At 62.9% G+C, this 19,299-nt stretch overlaps 1 protein-coding gene across 1 annotated transcript; it reads left to right on the top strand.

Moving 5' to 3' along the window:
• The first annotated feature begins 5,785 nt into the window (after nucleotides 1-5,785).
• Nucleotides 5,786-18,553, top strand: CYGB (cytoglobin). Its single transcript, XM_075441078.1, has 3 exons — nucleotides 5,786-6,401; nucleotides 17,383-17,614; nucleotides 18,175-18,553. The coding sequence occupies exons 1-3, from the start codon at nucleotides 6,259-6,261 to the stop codon at nucleotides 18,337-18,339; spliced, it is 540 nt and encodes a 179-aa protein (XP_075297193.1). The 5' UTR covers nucleotides 5,786-6,258; the 3' UTR covers nucleotides 18,340-18,553.
• Nucleotides 18,554-19,299: the final 746 nt, after the last annotated feature.

Below are 19,299 nucleotides of genomic sequence, written 5' to 3'. Positions count from 1 at the left end.
AGGGTGCGGAGCTGCCTTACGCAAGGCGCCGGGGAGCGCGCGGGGCGGCCGAGCCCAGCGTCCCGGCCAGCCGCGCTGGGCTCCCAGGAGCACATTTCGGTGTGCTGTGAAATCACGAAGCCAAATAAACAGCGGCTGCTGGCTGAGCTGGAGCGCAAGAAGCTGGAAGGACCTTCTTTTCCTTGGCAATAGGCAGCAGGGCTTTTGTAATCCCTGGGAGGATGTCCTTTCTTGCAAACCCTTCCCCCTCGCCGAGACCCAGCTGGGCTGACACCATGAAGGTCCCCGCTTTTGCTCCCCAGATGCTGTCTGAGGCCCTGAGAAAGAGCAGCCACAGGAGCTTGCTCCTTTCTGGGTGTGTTTATAACTGTACGGTCCTCCGTAACCAAACAGAACCATAACCTGGGCCCCTCCACCGTGCCCCCAGCCCGGGACGCTCCCCGGGTGTCGAAGGGAGCCCGGTGCGGGGGGCCAGTCCCTCCGCTCGCTTGGCATTGAGTGACCTCGGTGGCCAGAACTTGCCCTGCGCGGAAGCGTGTCGCTTCCAAACACTCTTGATTGACGCTGAGAGATGCTCGGTTCAAAGGCAAGGTAATGTGAGCAGCTTAGTTAATGCTGCTGGCCCCAGCCCTTGAGAACAGCAAGGCAGACTTAATGGGTTTTGAAGGCTTTTCTTTTTAAGATATGAATCAATGAAGCTGTACGGGGAGCATGGATAATGTGATCAGAATAAGAAACAGGGCTTGTCTTTGAACTGGAGTGAGGTCCCTGACGGTGTTTACTTCATGTCCTGGCACCAAATGCGAGATGACATGAATACATTAGCTTGCTGGCTTTCCTGAGCAACCCCTGCCACGCTCAGACCAGCTTCAGGAAGGAAAAGAGCAGCAAAGAGAATCTGTTTGGAAGCGTTGACTTGTTTCCCAACAACCCTGTCATCCTCGCTTACCGCTGAAGGGTCCAGCCGTGACAGGGGCTGCGGTCCCGGGGCTGCGGCTGGTTCCTGCTGCGGGGAGAGCACAGCGGGGCAAGGGGGAAGGTGGTGACACAGGAGGCTGCTCAGGGTCCGAGGAAGTTTAGCAGCCGGCGGATGCCTTGCCCATGCAGCCCCGCGGCGCTGGATCTGTCACCTGCTTCCTCAGCCTCTTGCTTCATCCCTCCCCGTTGCATCACAAGGTTTTGGTCTCTTCGAATCCCAGGGTGCAGCTGAGGGGTTTTGCAACAGTTCCCAGGCCGGGACCGGGTCAGCCTGGGTGGGAAGCGCTCTCCACGCCTGCCTCAGCAGCTTCTCCTCCTGCCCTGCCCTACCCTGCCCTGCCCTGCCCTGCCCTGCCCTGCCCCACTCCCAGGGCCCCTCTCTGCTTCCTTTTGTTTCCCTGCATTTCCTAATCCTTGTTTTCTTTAGACAGTGTGGGTTGGTGTGGATTTTTGGGGGAGGGAGGTGGAAAGCTGACACAAGGTTTGAGAAGGTCACGAGGAGGCTGTGTGATCCCTGTCTCACCCATCTGCCTCTGCCCTGCCCACCGCTGCCAAGGGTCCTGCCTGGGTCTCTGCACCCCATGCCCCCTCCCCGGGCACCACCCCAGCCCTGCTGCCGCGCCGGTCCCCACGCCAGCATCGCCGGCACCCCCACACCATCCCGCTTCCATGCGCAGGGGTCAGCGAGCTGGAGGTCGGGGTGGCCCCGGGGGCTGGGGTTCCTTCTGGGAGCTGGGGGCTTGGCGCAGGGTCCCGCTGGGGGGGACCACAGACCTCGGCCTCTGCCCAAAGCCGCAGCTGTCGGACTTCGACCCCCGAAATACCAGCGGTATTTCCATCTAAGAAGGAGAGCCTGGGCTGGGCTGGTTTAAGCGCGTTCCCCGCCAGCCCCGGCAGCACCGCCTGAGGTCTGGCTTCCATCAGAGGAGGAACGTCTGCTCGCGGCCTTGGGCCGCGCAGGCAGCCTGGCTGTCGCAGCCTGGGACGGATCCCCGCGCTGTCACCTCCCTCGCCCAGCTTGTCCCAGCCGCACTGAGGACACGGAGCCGGGGGAATCCCAGTCTCTCAGCACTGCTGGTCTTTACAAGTGATTTAGCAACCGGGCGTGCCAGTGACACAGGCAACGGCTGTGTGGTTAAACCGGGATCCCCCAACACCCCGCCTGGGCTCGCCACCCCCGCGGGAGGCAGACGCAGGCAGCGACGCACCCCCGGCGGGGTCGGGGGGGTCCTGTCGGCTCAAGCCCCTTTCAGCCCCCAGCACGGTGTCCTCCAGTGACGGCTCGCAGGCCGCAGGCGCTGCCGGCGCAGAGCTGGAGCATCGGGATTGCCACGGCTCTCCTGGGATCGGAGAAGCCGGGGGAAGGAAACCCGCAATAAGTACGGAGCATTTGTGCAGGCTTTAGGCTAAATCCTTCCCTCCCTGGGTAGCAGGCACTGCAAAGCTGCTTCCTAAGGTCTTGTTATTCCTTTTCAGGGCAGGGCTTTGCAGCTGGCAGCAGGGCTGGGTGAGGAAGGGGGAGAGAGAGGCATTGCACGTGGGGGGCGAAGCTGGGTGCGCTGGCCTGGCACCCGGCGACTTTGTTTGAGCAACGTTCGGGATGACAAGTCCAGCATCTCCGGGTGAGATGGCGCAGGAGCCCGGAGCGGCTCCAGGAGGAGGACGAAGGGCGAACACCCAGCCGGGCACACACGCATGTCCTGCGATAGCCCTCGGCCACGGGAGCAAAAACGACAACGAGCCCCGCTGGCGTCTGTTCCCAGGGCCACCCCAGCTAACGGCGTTCGTCAGCAGGTCCCGGGGAGCCGACTTGCAGGGGACAGAAGATGTCACCCGTTTTTCTCCAGGAGCCGAATAGCGAGGCTGTCCCCACACACGCGGGAGGTGGGCTCAGCCCCCAGGATCTGGATTAGGGGTTTCTGCCTGCGCCCCAGAGACAGTGGAGGAGTCAAGGGTGGGGATCTGCCATCATCCACATCCCACACGCTGTGGAGCTGAAGTCTCAGGTTTTTTTGCCTTCACCTCCCACTCGAGGATCGGGAGCCAAGCACATTTCTCATTGCACCCAGCGCGCGGGCAGGAGGAGAGGCAATGTGGGAGGGCACGGGGGGAGCGGGAGAAGCCATCGGCAGGCAGGTACAGACCCCGCAGGAACACGGCGAGCCACCAGCAGAGGCTTGGAGGGCCTGGAAACCCATCCTCACCCTCAGCGGCCATGCAAGTGGAGGACGGCTTGACCAGGCGCTCGATCAGTCCCCGCCACACAGAAGCTGCGGGAGGAGCAGGCTGGGGCTCGGCAGGGCTGGGGTCCCGCTGGCAGCGCTGGCCGGTGCCACCCGGTTGTGGGGACGGGCCCTTTGGAAGGAGGTGGAAAGCAGGAGATGCTCCACTGGAGAGGGGAGAGGGACTGGGGTGTTGAAATGAATTTGGGTCTGAGAGAGATGGGGTGATTTCTTCCGTATGGATTACGCAGGCTGATCCCATCTCAGGCTTCCCACTGGCCATGGGGACCATCTGCAAACCCCATGTCCCTGAGCCACCCTGCCACAGAGTGGGCACTGTGCTGAGCTCTGCTCTAGGACAGCGGGCAGCTTGGACTGGGCAGGGGGAGCAAACACCATCGCAGCCCTCAGGGCTGCCACCTCCCTCCGCACAGCACCTCGCACCGAAGGGGCCGGAGGGACCCCGAGCGGCTGCGGGGCTGTGCAGGCTGGCAGGGCATCGCGGGGTGAAGCTGCCTGCCTGCCTGCCAGCACGATCCCCAGCTGGGATTTTGCAGCAATGGTGCCAACACAGCATCTTTCTCCTTCTGGAACAGGTTCCCTCCTAACCCCAGGCCCTCGAGAGCAACAGTCACGAGAAACCATGGAAACGGGTGGCGGGTGAATGGCGACGTGTGCCTGCGGTCCTGCCCCTGATTTCTGTCCCGTGTCCGTGACGGGATGCAGAAGTTGAGGGCTGTTGGGGTCCGCCCGGGATCTGGAGGCAGCGGAGCATCGCCGCCGCTTTGCTCGCTGCCTCCTGTTTGCGGAGCGGGACGGCACGCGGGAACGGGGCTGGGCTCCTGCCAGGGCCAGGTGTGACGTCCCCAGAGAGGGGGCAGAAACCTTGACAAGGCTCGGGGATTCCTCACTTGCTTTTCTAATATTCTCCAATATTCTAATATTTCTAAATGGAGACTCTGAAGCCAAGACCCTTCGGTTCCCAGTGCCAGGGATCGAGACGAAGCGCCCGCTGAAGCCAGGCTCACCGAGTAACCAGGTACCAGGCTGCCAGCCCGGTATTGGCTAGGACACAGGGTACGAAAGCTTCCAAGAGTCCTTTTCTTTAAACACACATCACGTGACAACCAATGATCCACCTAAATTATTGCCCGAGCGTTCGTATTTGTCATAAATTGAGTTTTTCCCCTTTTTGAAAGCGCTCAGGCTGCATTGCGGTTTTGCTCTGGTTTTAGGCTGGGCCCAAACACAGCCCCTTCCCCTGCGTCTGGAGGGAGGGCGAGAAGCGTGGCCATGCCCTCCCGGGTCCAGAGTGGTTCCTCTGCTGCGTGGTGGCCACCTGGGGACATTGGAGTTAATATCTGAGCTCGGGCTCACGGATGCTACTCCAGTGGCTAATGGGCAGAAGGAAAAGCCAAAATTTAAGATGGCTGGTGAAAAGCTGACGGTTTGGAAGCCGGTGGTGGTGTTCTTGGGGACCTGAGTGATACCTGAGCTCCGGCCAGGCAGAGCTGGCTCCGCTGCCGTGTTTGCACACTGGTGGATTGGCAGCTCCCAGGTGAGCCGGGCTTTGTGTCCCCGAGCTGAGGGGCTCACGGGCGCGTGGGGCTCCTGGTCCATCTCCGCACAAATTTGGCGAGGGACCCACAGTGGGGGACCCGTGGGCAGCACCTTCTCCAGCAGCTCTCGTTGGATCTGCAGGAGCGAATGCGCTGACACGGCCGCCTCGGCTGCTGTTTGCTGAGGCTGGTTTGGAGGAGCAACACGGCGAAAAGCCCCCCCAGATCTGCAGTAACAAAGCTCCAGCCCCCGAAGGGGCCCCGTCGCCCCTGCCTGCCCGGGGTCAGAGCTGCACCCTCAGCCTGTCCGTCCGTCCGTCCGTCCGTCCGTCCGCCCGCCCGCCCGCCCTGCGAGGGTGCGCAGCGGCTGCTTCTCCTGTCTCTGATCCCCCTCTGGGGGACTCTCGGTTATTACAAGCCTGGCAGTGTTTTCCTTCTCTCTGTGCAAACGGGCTGCGCTGTGGGTTTAATATGCCGGATCTTCTGGGAGCTGGAAACAGCATTTGGGTAACAAGCAGCCCCGAAGCACACAGACGAGGGCAGTGGGAAGCCTGGCGTGGAGGTGTTCCCGCACGCCTCGTCCCTGCAAGGCACTGCCAGGAGCGACGCGGTCGCAGAACAGCAATAATGTATTCATTTCATGAGTGCCTTAACTCTGGACCCCCGTACAGCTGGGTCCCGATACGAGAAGGGAGAGCAAATTCTCATCATGACAGAAGTCCCCGTGGGACAGACTGCGGTCTCCTTCGGGGCGCAGAGAGATGTCCGGGGCTGGAGGTGCCCCGCACTCCCCCCTCCCCCCGGCTCAGCCCGAGAAGCGGAGGCGAGCGAGGGTCCGTCCTCCACAACACGACCGCCCGCGGAACAAGGGAGCGCGAGGGGGGGAGACGAGGCAGAGCGCGGCGCAGCCAGCGGCTGGGACAACTTCAGCTCAGCACTTTGGATTATGAATTTTCTCTGAGCTGTTTACAAGGGCTGAGAAAAAAAACTTCCAGCCCTACCTCCCCCCACCAGCACCGTCCTGATGTTGCCCAGAACATCTCTCCCTCATCCCTCCCTTTCGGGGAGAAAAAAAAAAGGGAAGGAGGGAGGAGTGGGAGAGAGGAGGAGAGAGAGAAAGTGAGCTCACGTTCGCACGTTGGTAAAGAGGCTGGTCTTGCGATGCCTTTGAATATTTTACTTTTAGGCAGTTCCCCATCAGTCAGCCGCGCGCATCCGAGCCGAGCTGAGGTGAACTACAGCTGTGGACAGCACTAGGGGATCTGAAATCTAATCGCATGCATCGTACCTCCAGGAGATTTTTTTAAATTACATATATAAACGCGCCGGCAGGCAGCCGCGCTCGCACACACACGTACACATCCAGACGCCGGCAGAGCCGCCAGCGCCCGCGCGGCCGCCGAGCAGGCACCTTGTCTCTCCTCGCAGGATACACCCGCTCACACACATCTCTCTTCATCTCCTCCTGGCTTCCCGGAGGATCGTGCCGGCTGTTTTTCATGGAGAAAGTCCAGGGAGAAATGGAGATTGAGAGATGGGAAAGAAGTGAAGAGATTTCAGACGCAGAAAAAAAGGTTATTCAAGAGACGTGGAGCAGAGTATACGCGAACTGCGAGGACGTTGGGGTCTCCATACTCATCAGGTATTTAAAAAAAAAACAAACCAAAAAAAAAGGAAGCAGCAAATCCAACTAAATCTCGTTATAGCTGGGAAAGAGGGAGAACAATATATATAACCGAACCGAGATGACTGACAGCGAGTGGGGAGCTGGCTGGGTGCATTCGCCGGCGGGGAGCAGGCAGGGTTTCACAGCACTCCTCTGATTTCCACACCTCGGAGCCGGGCGGCGGCGGCGGGGGGAGCGGGGGGAGCCTGGCCGGGGACTCTGGGGGACGCTGCTTCCCTCGCAGAGGTCACCTTAGACCCGCCGGCGGAGCTGGGGGGGCGGCGGGGGGGGACAGCGGCGCTGGGCTTTCGTGGGTTGAGGGTGTTTTTTATTACCCCCCCCAAGTTGGCTGCGTGCGGATGGCGTCGGTGCGTAGCAGGCTGGCGGGTGAAATAATGCGAGTTGGGAGCCAAGATGAAACCCAAGCAGGTGTGTCTCCGAGGGCACCATCTGTCCCTGCCTCCGGCGGCCGCCTCGGCGGGAAGGCGAGCGCCCGAGCTGGCGGCGGCAGTGGGGTGCGGGGGGCCCTGGCAGCAGCGGGTGCAGCGGGGGGAGAGGGGCCGGCCGCCCCGGGATCGGGGTCCTGAGCATCGCCCCACGGCCAGGGGCTGCGCGGCACCGACCCAGCCCTGTGTGTGGGCTGGGAAGCAGAAAGGGGAGATGCTGGCGCGGGGACACGGGCGGGTGGGTGTCCTTGCGTTGTCTGGGGGTGCAGCCCTTGTCCCAGTGCCCTGGGAAAGCACCAGGTGGGAAAGCCATGGGGTCCTAGGGACACCGTGAGCTTGGGGTGTCAGTGGGGTGCAGGCTGTTTCCCTCACTGCAGAGGGGCGAGGTGGGGAGAGGGGTGGGTGAGATGCCCGTGCTGACCTCCCAGCAAACCCCAGAGCAAACCCCACAGCAAATCTCCAGAGAGCCAGAGCTCCCACCACCCTCCGCGGGCACCAGCAGCGCCGGGCTCTCCCTGGGCAGGGTCCTGCCTGGACCCGACCCCTGGCACCCCGGGCAGGAGACGGGACTGGGTTGTGTCCTCCCCATGTTGCTCTTGCAGCAGGGGACTGTGAGTGCTCGGAGAACTCCTTGGATCGATGCACTGTTTATTAATAATCATCCAAAAGTTTTCCGAGAGGCTGAGATCCGACAGGGTCTGCAGAGAGCAGCGGCTCCCCGGGCGTGCCCGTGAGCAGAGCTGGTTCCCTTCCAGGCTCACTGCGATGGGGTTTTCCTAGGAAGACCCCTCCGCAGAGAATCCAGAATGACATTGGAGTCCCCTCTCCGCCTGCTCCTCAAACATTCCCTTCCCTCAGAGCCGGAGGATGGCTGAGCCGCTTCCCCCACGGCCCCCTGCTCCGCGCAGCCGACCGGGGCGGTCTGGAGATGCGACAGCTCCGCAGCCGGGGACACCAAACCCACCTGGGCTGGGTTTGAAGCCTGCACGTGGCAAAGGTCTGGGGGATGCAAAATTCCCTTTTTCTCCACGCCATGACCTTCAGCACGGGGCTTGGGCAGCAGCCGTGCGCGGCCGGCTCCCTGCCTGGCACCCAGCTCACGCCATGGCCCCCTCCGCGAGCGCAGCCGGGTGCCCCTGCCCGCCAGCACAGGGAGAGTGGCTGGGTGCCCACGGCTGGCACTAAGGGACTCGTGGCAATGCCGTGGGGGGTTCACCCAGGGCAGCTCATTGCTTTTGGGGTCCCTGTGTGCAGCTGTGGGGCTCGGAGCAGGGCAGGGGACGAGGGACAGCAAGCTATGGCCATGGGAACCATGTGGCCAAGCTCTGGTCCCAACTCAGACTTTCCCAGTAGGAGTTTCTGGTCCAGTATTTTTTTTTTCCAGGAAGAGTTGTGGCACCGTGGTGAGGGGTTTCCCCCCCGCTATGCCAACAGGGCAGGACTGAGCTGGCACCTAGGCTGACCCCGGGCTCCTTGGGAGCCTTTGCGTGCTCGGCCATGGCACGTGCCCTGGCACATCCTAGCTAAACCCGCCGCCCGCTCCCTCAGCCAGCGCATCCCTCGGGTGCTTCAAGCGAGGCCGGGGCTTTGGGTGCATGTCCCCAGGATGCCGGCGAGATCTGGGAGCCACATGCGCCTGCACGCCCGTGCCGTGGCTCCGGTGGCCGGGCTGTCCCCTCCAGCAGCAAACCCCGTCCCTGGAGAGGGCTTCGTGTGGCTGCCCCGAGCCCCGCTTGCCCCAAGAGCTCGCCCTGCGCTCCCGGGAAGCAGGGCTGGCGCTGGCTGGGCTCGGGAGCACCGGCGGCCGCCGCTCGCCCGGCTGCGTCTCCCGGCTGCCGTCAGCCGCTGGGAGAAGTGGGTCACGCGTGGAGGCCGCCGGGAGCCCGGGCGAGCGGCCGCCGCTTCCCAAGACGTGATTCAGCAGCTCCAGAGGCCGGGCTGGGGAGGGGGCGGCGGGCGGGCGGCCGCTGCGGTGCGGGGGTCGCGAGCTGCCCCAGCCAGCCTCCCCGCTCCACCGGCGCGGGGCTGCCGGTGCTCGTCACCTTGCTAGGGAAACTGAGGCAGAAGGGGATGTGCGCGAGGGTGGCCGGGGAGAGGGAAGGGGGGTGCAGGGCTGTGGGCCCCTCTTTGGTCCAAACCCCACGTGCAGGGTGGTAAAAGCAGGAAAATCTGTTCTGAGCCGCATTTCTGCGGTCAGGGCTGCGGCCGGGGCGTTCCCGGTGTCTGGTGGCGGAGGGGCTCCACGCTCTCCTGCTCCGTCCTCTCCCGCGCCGGGCATGGCTTCTTCCTCTGTGGGGAGGGCTGGGGGCTTGCGGCACCTCTGGACTGAAATTAAATTGGGGCCTGATCCTGTGCCCTGAGGGGGGAGGTAGAGGCGGCGATGCCCACCCAAAAGGCAGCGATGGGGAAGGCTGCAGTGCTGGCATCCCACAGGAACCCAGCCCGGCTCCCACTGCCCCTCCTGCAGACCCTGCCCAGCAGCCCCCAGCCTTTCCACGCTTTGCAGATGGGGAAACCGAGGCACGGGGCTGGCCACCAGGTTCCCGACCGTCGTGGCTGCTGCTGCTGCCTGAAGCCATAGCAAACCCCTGCGGTCCTGCCAGCAGCACGGTGAGGTCCTGATCTCACAGGGCCCCTGGGGTCCCCGGGGATGTAAACATGAAGAACAGGGACTTCTGGCTGAGCAGCCACTGAAGCATGGGAATCGGCGCTGTGTGGTTAAAACTATGCGGCTAATTGACAGTTTCCTCGGTGGGGGAGCCTCGCCGGAGGAAGCACAGATTCCTCGCCACGCTCATCTTCCTCTGCTGAGCTCAGGGGCCTCTGCGGGCTCCATCTCACAGCCACCGCCTTAACCCTCACTGGAGCTGGAGCTGGAGCTGGGGCTGGGGCTGGGAATGGGGCTGGGGCTGGGGATGGGGATGGGACTGGAGCTGGGGCTGGGGTTGGAGCTGGAGCTGGGGCTGGGGCTGGGGCTGGGGATGGGACTGGGACTGGAGCTGGGGCTGGGGCTGGAGCTGGAGCTGGAGCTGGAGTTGGACTCTCAGCCTGCACGTATGGGGCCATGTGTGTCTGCTGGGTCTCCTGCAAGCCAGCACGGCTGGGGAGAGCTGGGCTGCAGCCCACCCATAGCCTCCTCACATCCCCAGGCTTGTTGCTGTGCCTCAGTTTCCCCATTTGTAATTTTTGAATCGATCCTTTTTGAAACACAGCCCTCGCTAGAGAGCTCCCAGCAGGGCAGCCTGCAGCAGCTCTGGCATCTGCAGCAGCCCTCGCTGTGCGGCGCAGGAGCCCTTCGAGCTCCTTTCACCCCCCCTTTCTCCACCACCCTCGTTCATTGCCAACACCCCCCACTCTGAGACTGTGCTGGGGGACGCAAGCACCCCGGGGGCTCAGCCCCCCTCTGCCCACCCTCCACAGCCCGCAGGGCTGGGAGCAGCCAGGTGAGAAGCAGCAGGGGCTCGGGACCCTTGCTCCTTTGCAGACCCCTACTCAGCCCGCCACGCGGGGTCTGAAACCGCAGCCGGTCCTGGCCATCGCATGCGTTCGCTCCCACACCCACACCCACGTACAGTGGTCACAGATGTGGGACCACAAAACTTGATAGATCCCGCCGGGGGATAAAACCCGGGGACGGTTCCTATTAGCTCCCGGGGAATTCTGCACCAAGGCTTGCGCCGCGCCAGGCGCAGGCGACGCAGCCTGCCAGGGCCACCCCAGGCTGCGCCGCGTCCGCGGGGTTTCTCCGTCTCTGTTCCCTCCGTCTCCGCCCCAGACCCGCCAGCTTTCCACACCTCCAGAGCCGTTGCCTGCTCCGTCGCTCCTGCTGCGCGCTTCCCCTCCCGGGAGCCAGGCAGGGAAGCGAAGGGATGGCCGGTGCAGAATCAGGCCCCGGGGTTTTGACAGCTGCTGGGGCTGAGCAGGCACACCTGGGTTCAGACAGTCTGCAAAGAGCTTCGAAACACAAAAACTCCCCTTGGATGCCAGACATTATTGTAACTTTAAGTTTAAAATAGCAAAGAGCCTGAGTAATGAGCCCAGCTGTGCAGAAAACCCTTGTTTTTTCCAGCGGAATCTCAAAAAAATGGGTTGGATCCACCCAAAAATGACATTCAAAGCAGTGATTCTGCAGCTGCCCCCAAAGCCAGCGTGTGTGTTGTGGAGGTGTCCGTGGGGAAGGCGTCAGTTCCAGGCTTTGCAGAGATGCCCTCGCTGCAGCGTCGCGCGTTGCGCGGGGCCGGGGAGAAGCCCGACCTGCACGGCCGCGATCACGCTGGAGAGCTGCTTTCCCGGAGACAAGGAGAGCCCCAGAGCAGCATTTCTGCTGACAAGGACGTGCACGAGGAGCGTTTTCCAGACCCGCAGGCCCCTCCGCGAGCCGTGAAGGGGACGAGTGTGGGTTTAATGAGCTCTGTCTAGAAGCAGCCCCTTTTGGTAGGGCCGCGTTTCCTCCGATCGCAGCGCCTGGAACGAGCCTCGCCGGCTGCACGGGGATCCCTGCGGCACACCGCGCACCGGCCCTGCCCTCGGGGCTGCCGGCAGCTCTCGGGGTGACCTGAGAAGAGCCTTTCCCATGTCCCCTGTCCCACGGCTGCCCTCGCACCGCTCGCGAGCCGCACGGGGCTAGAAAGAGCCCCCTCAACGCCCCGGGAGCTGCAAGGACATCCCTGGCCAAGGGAAAGCAAGGCACAGGGCGTTCGAACTCTGCCCGCGGGTGGTTTCCCTGGCGGTGGCTGAGGACGTGCTGATGTGTTGGTCCCGGCCCCGACAACCCCCTCCCCGGAGCCGGAGGCGAGGGCCAAGTCTCCGCTCTGCTAACCGGCTCCGGCAATGCGGCTGCTGCGGCACAGCGGGGCTGCACCTCGGAACGCGGCTGGGCCAGCGCCCGTCTGCGGAGCCCCAGCGCTCGTCCAGGAGGGAGATGGCCGGACAGCCCTCACCGGGCTGCGGGCGCTGAGCACGGCCTGGGAGCGGGAGTGCTGGCTGCTGGCGACGCTGCCGGGGCGAGTGCTGGTGACACTGAGCCGGGGCTGCTGGCGATCAGCACGGGACGCTGGAGGGGAGAGGTGGTGGCAGATGTCAGCAAAAATCGGGTTTTGCTGGATGGGTGGCAGGTCCCGGTGCAGGGACCGCGTCCTTGTGACTCTGGGTTACCCCTTCTCCAGCCGGCCGGGGGTTGTCTTCCACCCCCAAACCCCTCTGCTGTCCCGGGGGGTCAGGGACAGGCAGCCAGGCTCTGGCAAGCTCCGTCCTCGCCGTGCGTCGGCCGCGGGGGCAAGAGTCACCTTGTAGCACCTTTTCCTGATACCCCCAGGGCTGCGGGGCCACGCGGACCCCGCACGGCAGAGCCGTAGGAAGGGTGCCCAGCGCGGGGGGAGATGCTGGTGGTGGGGTGGAGGGGGCTGATGCGGCCGTCCCTGCGTGCGGCTTCCACCCAGAGGGAAGGGACACAGCCAAGGGCAGTGGCTTGGCAGTGAAACGGGTCAGGGACACGTGTGTGGAGGAGGATGATGCTGTGGATGAAGGCACTGAGCAAAGGGGATTGCAAGGGCTGTAGGAAACCAGAGGCGTGTGGGAAAGCCACTTTGGTGCTGTTCGTTCATTTATCTGATGAAAACTGTCCTTACCTCTAGCATTTGCCTACGCAGCCAAGAGGCTTTGGGCTGAATCCACATACGTGCTAGGGGAAGACAACAGCAACGGGGGCCCGGAGGTGCGAGCTGCACACGCACGAGCAAGCGGGACGTGCTCCCAGGGGTTGCTGGCTTGTGCCCAAATGTATTCGGCTGCCCCTGTGCCGCCAGGTCCTCTCCCAGGCTCGCTGGGGTTGCCCAGTCCCTCTGCCCCGGGGCTGGGGCTCTGCAGTGCCCGGGGCGTTACGGCCTCGAGGCTCAGCCTTGTGCTGGAGGCTGCTCCCGAGGCTTCGCAGCGGGACGTGGCCTTCATCTGGAGGAAGGCCTGCTACACCTCTTCTCCCTCAGCTGCAGAAGAAGTTGAATTTAGCATCAGCGTGTGGACCCCTGGGCTTGGCCCTTTTCCCTCCAGCACTGGAGCTGGAGATGCCGCCCACCACCATCTCTACTGGTCCATGAGACCCCGGGGAGAGGACGCGGGCAGAGCTGCGCTGCAGGAGCAAGCAGGCATCATCCTCTTCTTCCTCCAGTTAGAGCTGCCTTTTTCTGTCTCGCTGGGCGGTGGCACTGCCGTGGCTGAGACCTCTCTCACCTGGGGCTGGGAGCTGTAAGCACAGGCAGCCCCCACCACCCCTGCCCCGGCCTGAAAACGCGCCGATAGACGCAGGTGACGGGGAGGAGCAGGGGGAACGTGCAGCGACGCGGCGAGACAGCCCTCAGCGTAATAAATAGCAGCACCACACACCACCTGCCTACCCCTTCTCAGCTGCTTTGTGGGCACCCGGGCGGAGAGCAGCTGGGAGGAGAGGTTTGGAAAGGGACGCGGAGAGGCTCCAGGCCACGTTAGAGGGAGTTTCTCCCACGTAGAGCATGAGGCGAGAGAAAACGTGAGAGCATGGGTAGGAAAATCTAGCAACGAAAAGTCTGCGCGTGCTGGTCGGGGGTTCAGCGGCAGCCGCCCAGCAGCTGCGGGGGCTCGCGAGCATCTCCCCCCTGCAGCCCCCCGGCAGGGCGGCTGCATCGCCAGGGCGTGGGTGCGCAGGGGCACCCAGCGAGCAGCACCCCGATGTCCTCTTTCCAGCTGCGGAGGGAAGGACACGGCCGGGCTGGAAGAGCTCCTCCGTGTGGGGTTTGCTCTGCGTCGCCCAGGGAGAGGGAGGAAGACGGGGAGACGGGAGGAGCAGCGGCGTCTCTCCTCCTGAACAGAAAACAGGTTCCCAGGGACTGCAGCGGGTTTGCACCTTAATCATTTCCTTTGGCTCTGCTACTGGGAACGGTTGTGTCCTTAAAGTTGTCAACAGGGCAAACGAGAGAGGAAAAGCAATCCTGACATCCTGTCCGTCGGGTCCAGATGTAGCTCGCAGAGCACAAATTAGAGGGTGCAGAATGGAATCGCTTAAAAAGAAATTTAATGAGATCGGTATGCAGGCATCTGGTTTCTATCAATCATCATTTTGTGTGATGTGCAATGGTAAATATCATCTTTTTAATGACTCGCACAAAGAAAAAAGCCCAAAACACGCACGCACACAGAATGAGCCAACAGAATTCCGGAGCCTGAGATGTTTGAACTCTCAAAAAAACGTTCTGTAGATGGAAAAACCCCAACTGACACCTCTTCTGACTCTCTGTTGTTTGAGTTATTTGATTTCTTCCTTTTTTTTTACTCCTTTCCTCTGGTTATATTTAACCTTTGTGTTAAATTAATCTTCTCTGTTTATTAACAACTACCACTGAGCGAGCCTCCTTCCCTCTTTCCCTCCGTTCGAGGGCTCAAAGCTTTGCTCCAGGCCAGAAGCCCTCACCACGGGCGCCTGCCTCACCCCAGCCCTGCAGAGAGGCACTGGCCGAGCAGAGACGGCTGCAGGTCTCTGGCCAGCCGGGGAGTTGCTTTTCAACGCGAAGCAAAGGTGGTTTGGGCTCCCCTGTTTCGGTTCTCCGTCGACGAAGGCGAGCGGGCAGCACACGGGGCTGAGGATGAGGCAGGGCTCTGCGGGTTTCGCCGCCCTCCAGCACCGCTGCCGTCCCTCTTGAAGGTCCCTCAGGGAAGCTGCTGGGCTCGGCTCCCACCGGGGCATCACCTGGAGGGTCTGCGAAGCGGGGAAAGCTTGGAAACCAAATATTTGGATCCTCCACTGGCCTGATCTCAGCCAGGTTGGGGACTTTTGGGGGCTGAATCAATCTTTGCTCCTGGCGCAGCCGGCCGAAAGCAGCAGAGAGGTGGGGGTGATGCTGTGGGACAGACGCGGAGCCCCTGCTCCTGCTCCTGAAGGGCACCGGCTCCTTGCGGCCCTTCGCCGGGTGGGGGGATGCTGCCATTCCTGGTGACAGAGGGGTCAGTCCCCCCTTGCCGTACCCCCCCCCCGCGAGGGGACCCAATATATACTTACAAATATCTGCAGGGCGGGTGTCAGGGGGACGGGGCCAGGCTCTTTGCAGTGGTGCCCAGCGACAGGACAAGGGGCAACGGGCACAAACTGAAGCAGAGGAAGCTCCAGCTGAACCTGAGGAAGAACTTCTTCCCTCTGAGGGTGCCGGAGCCCTGGCCCAGGCTGCCCAGGGAGGCTGTGGAATCTCCTTCTCTGGAGATATTCCAGACCCGCCTGGCCACGGTGCTGTGCAGCCTGCTCTGGGTGACCCTGCTTGGGCAGGGGGTTGGGCTGGGGGACCCACAGAGGCCCCTGCCAACCCCGAACATTCTGGGATTCTGGGATTCTGCTGAAAGAGCCTGGCTCAGGCCGGGAATTTTTCTCAGCTCGTTTTGTGGGTCTTCACAACATCGTGACGGTGAGCTGAGATCAAACAGGGCTTTTCCAGGAACTTCTGATGGCTGGGGGTTTGGAGGCTCAGGCGTGACTGACCGAGTGGCAGCTGCCACCCCCTGCCTCGGGGCGGGCTGAGGGCAGCAGGTCCAGCTCCCAGCAGCACCCACTGCTTCCAGCACCGGAGGGACCCCTGCCAGAGCCGGAGGGCGATGGGGGAAGAGATCTGCTGGCAGGGATGGCAAAACCCTGAGCTCCGGTGTTCTCTGTCGATAGCCGCAGGGCACTGATCTCAACGGGCAGCTGGAGCCCAGCGTGGGCTTGGGTGCTGCAGCAGCCTGCACAGAGGTGGGGACGGGTGGGACGGGGGAGAAGGGTGCTGGGGCCAGATGCAAAAAACGGTCCCATTAAAACAGAGAGGAACATTTGTCCTTCTGTTGGGAAGTGCTTGGGGCAGAAATCTTGAATCCTCGGCACGGTGCTGTCTGCGTGGCCGCAGCCAGGGGACCGGTGTCCGTCCCCGAGCACCTCGCTGACAGCGCTGAGCTGAAGGGTACGGGCTGAGCATCTCTGCGGCGACAGGAGCTGGAGACAGCCGGGCCTGGAAATGATTTCTCCTGACAGGGACCAGATGTGTCAGGAGGAGCTTTGCTGGGGGCAGGCTGCACAATAACAAGAGGAGCTTTGTCACTGGTTCCCTCCGGGTTTTAAAAGCAGCACCTTGTCCCCCCCCTTTCCACCTTCCTTCCTCCCCCACCCTTTCCGCCACACACTCTTCACACCTCTGAAACCTATTTTGGGCCATCTGATGAATCCCAGATGCCTCTGGGAAGCAACAGAAGCGGCGGTGCACTCCAGGCGCTGCTTCATGCTGCTTCCTTGGCAATGCCCCCAAGCTTCTGCAAGCCAAGGGAGCGGGGGAAGGAAGGGAGGGGGAGAACAGGAGGATAACGAAGTGGTAAACGAGCCTGGTCCTCAATATTGTGATTATTCGTGGAGTGGTGAGTGGGGAAGAGGATCCCACCCGGTGCTGGAGGGAGGCAAGGATGTTTGGGAAAAGGGCTCCCCGGGTTTGGGATGGTGCTTGGGGAAGGGTTGTGGCAGCCTGGGAGAGGGAGGAGGCAGCCGGTGTCTGCCTGGAGCCGGGGACACAGGGCACGATGGGGGACAGGCCTGCGAGCCGTTCGCCACCTCCGGAGCATCCTTCGCTGGCTCCGGTCCGGGCGAAGGGGGGCCGGGAGGAAGCAGGGAGAGCCCGGTGGGAGCAGGGGAGCGGGGTGGAAGCGGGGAGCAAATGCTGCTACTGTGTGGTTCTCCTCAGTGTAAATCAGGTGGAAGGGGGTGGCTGACACGACTCGAGTGCCAGCCCCAGCGGCTGAGAGTGACTGGCTGCGGTGCTGGCATCGACGGTGCTGGTGGTGGTGGCCCCAGACCTGCACCTTGTCACCTCGCACCCTCTGAACCCTCCCCAGCCCTCCAGCTCCCCAGAGAGCTCAGCAGGGCAGCTGCCACCGCCGTTTCCTTCAGCTGGGTTTTGTTGGGGTTGATTTAATCCAGCAGAAAAGAGGGTCCTCAGCTGCACAGAGGGGCTGGCTGGGTGCTGGGGGCATCCCCGTGCCCCGGGGGAAGGCTCCTGGCATAGACGAGCAGTGACGCGAGCTCAGGGCTGAGCTCTCGCTCTGGTGGTGCTGATCTGTGAGGGGTGGGCGCATCCTGGGCAGGGGGGCTGCTTCGGGTGCTGCGGCAGGAAGAGAGCCCGTGGGGCAGGGAAGGGGGCCCGGCTGGGAGTGATGTTTTGAGGTGTGGGGGTGTGCATGCAGCATCTGGCAGGCCCGGGTGGACTCTCCAGACAGCACGCGCTCAGCCTTGCCTCTGCCCTGTGGATGGATATCCAGCTGCAGCGCCTGGTAGCACACAGGGAAGCCTGGGGGAAAGGCATTAGCCTGCTGGTTTTTCGGCAGCTGAACACCCCAGCTCCCAGGGAGCTGAATGAGAAAACCAGCCCTGGCTGTGTTGGATGCCCGGGGGGTGGTTTCCAGCACCTCTGTGCTTTGCTTTAACCTCTCAGCTTGCTCTCGCCCTCCTGATGGTGTTCCGTGTCCATTCTTTCTTGAAGGTTTTTTGTCAACTTCCCGTCGGCCAAGCAGTACTTCAGCCAGTTCAAGCACATGGAGGACCCACTGGAGATGGAGAGGAGCTTGCAACTGCGTAAGCACGCTCGGCGGGTCATGGGTGCCATTAACACTGTGGTGGAGAACCTCAATGACTCCGAAAAGGTCTCCTCTGTTCTGGCCCTGGTGGGCAAGGCCCATGCCCTCAAGCACAAAGTGGAGCCCATCTACTTTAAGGTAAAGGATAGGAGCAAAAAAAAAATTCTCTGGGATGCTTTAGAAGTTGGGAAGAGGGCAGGAGAGAGGAGCTGTGGCGAGCTGGTGCTGCCGGTCCTCGCCTGGAGGGGGTTGGCTGGTCGCGGGGGTGCCGCGCCCCACGGCGATGCTCTCCTGTGCAGACCACCGTTCCCAAACGCCGGAGCATCCGGCGCCCTTCCCTGCCCGGGGAAACCTGCCTGCCTGCAGCCCCTCCAGCACGGCTGCGGCCGCCTGCCGCTTCTTTTGGAAATCAAGCACCACAGAAGCGACTAAATAATGTGAGGTGCCCAAATTAGGGGGATGCTTGACCCTGCAAGCAGCTCCGCGCCGTGCCCGGGGCTCAGCCTCCCCCTGGCCGGTTACCTGCCCTGTGCGTCCCCCGGGGTGCTGGCGGACCTCCCGAACGTCCGTCTGTCCCGCAGAGGGCTGTCATTCCCAGAACTCAGCTGCAGGATTAAACTTTTTTAGGAAAAAGCTAAATTTGCCGTTGGCCGCTCCCTGGAGAGGTTGTTAACCCCTTGTTGTCTGCCTCCCTGCAGAAACTCACTGGTGTCATGCTGGAGGTCATCGCTGAGGAATACGCCAACGACTTCACCCCGGAGGCGCACGGCGCCTGGGCCAAGATGAGGACCCTCATCTACACCCAGGTGACGGCGGCGTACAAGGAGGTGGGCTGGGCGCAGTACCCCACCGCCACGCTGTGAGCAGCCAGCGGGGCCGGGCGAGGGGCAGGGAGGGCTGCGCTCCCCCCAGGACTTCACGCTGGTCTCTTCTCAAGATCTTCGCTCAGTCTGGGCAGCCTGGTAGGGCCAGCTGTGTTAGCTGCCAAGTCACAATTTGATCTCCACGGGGTTTAAAAACAAGCTAAATAAGTAAAAACCAAAAAAAAATAGAACCACAAAAGTTGTGGGTGGGTCGGGGTGATGCAGCTGCGGGGGACGCTGGAAGGGGATGCAGAGCGCGAGGGGAGGGGTCGGTTGTTGGCTCGATCTTGCTGTCCTGGCCTGTCCATCACCACCTCCCAAATCCCGCACCTCGCTTGCGCCGTCTCCAAGTCCCTCGCGGAAGCTGTGCTGCGCGGCCGTGACGTGCAGCCCCGTTCGCTGACGAACGACGCGACCCTCGTTCTCCACGCAAAGCCCCCGCGTACACCTGGCTCCTCGCTCCTGGGGGCCCGATCCTTGCGGGGACCGGCGGCTGCCTGGCTGGCACGGAAAACGCTTCGCTTCGCACTTTCTGGGCGCGCTGGCAGGGTGGCAGGGCCGTTGGCTGCGGCCAGAGCCGCGCTCAGCCGCCCGCCGCCCTGCGCCGCGCTCCGGCCATCGCCCTCGCCTCGCCCGTCACCCACAGTCCCTCCCCTCGGCTGGCTGCTCCCGGGGCTGCAGGGAGCCAGGGGCCGGGAGATGCGCTCCTCCAGTGGGGGGGTGGGGAGGGGGGGTCCTTCGGGCTGCCCCCCCCGTGGTTCGGGGCACAGCGCGTAGGTGGGGTCCCTGTGCCAGAGGCAGGGAGCTGGTGAGCCCACCCGCCGCCCCTCGGCTCCCATGGGCTGCAGGAGCGTGCGTGAGGGGGGGCTTGGGGGGGGGTGTACGCTGTGCCATTGCCCTGGGAGCCGGCAGGCGTAGGTCTGTCTGTCTGTCTGTCTGTCGCAGCCGGACGGTCGGCCC

The sequence above is a fragment of the Opisthocomus hoazin genome, chromosome 21 (assembly GCF_030867145.1).
Source record: "Opisthocomus hoazin isolate bOpiHoa1 chromosome 21, bOpiHoa1.hap1, whole genome shotgun sequence".
In the NCBI taxonomy this organism is placed as follows: domain Eukaryota; kingdom Metazoa; phylum Chordata; class Aves; order Opisthocomiformes; family Opisthocomidae; genus Opisthocomus; species Opisthocomus hoazin.
This window is presented reverse-complemented; position numbering and strand designations above follow the sequence as displayed.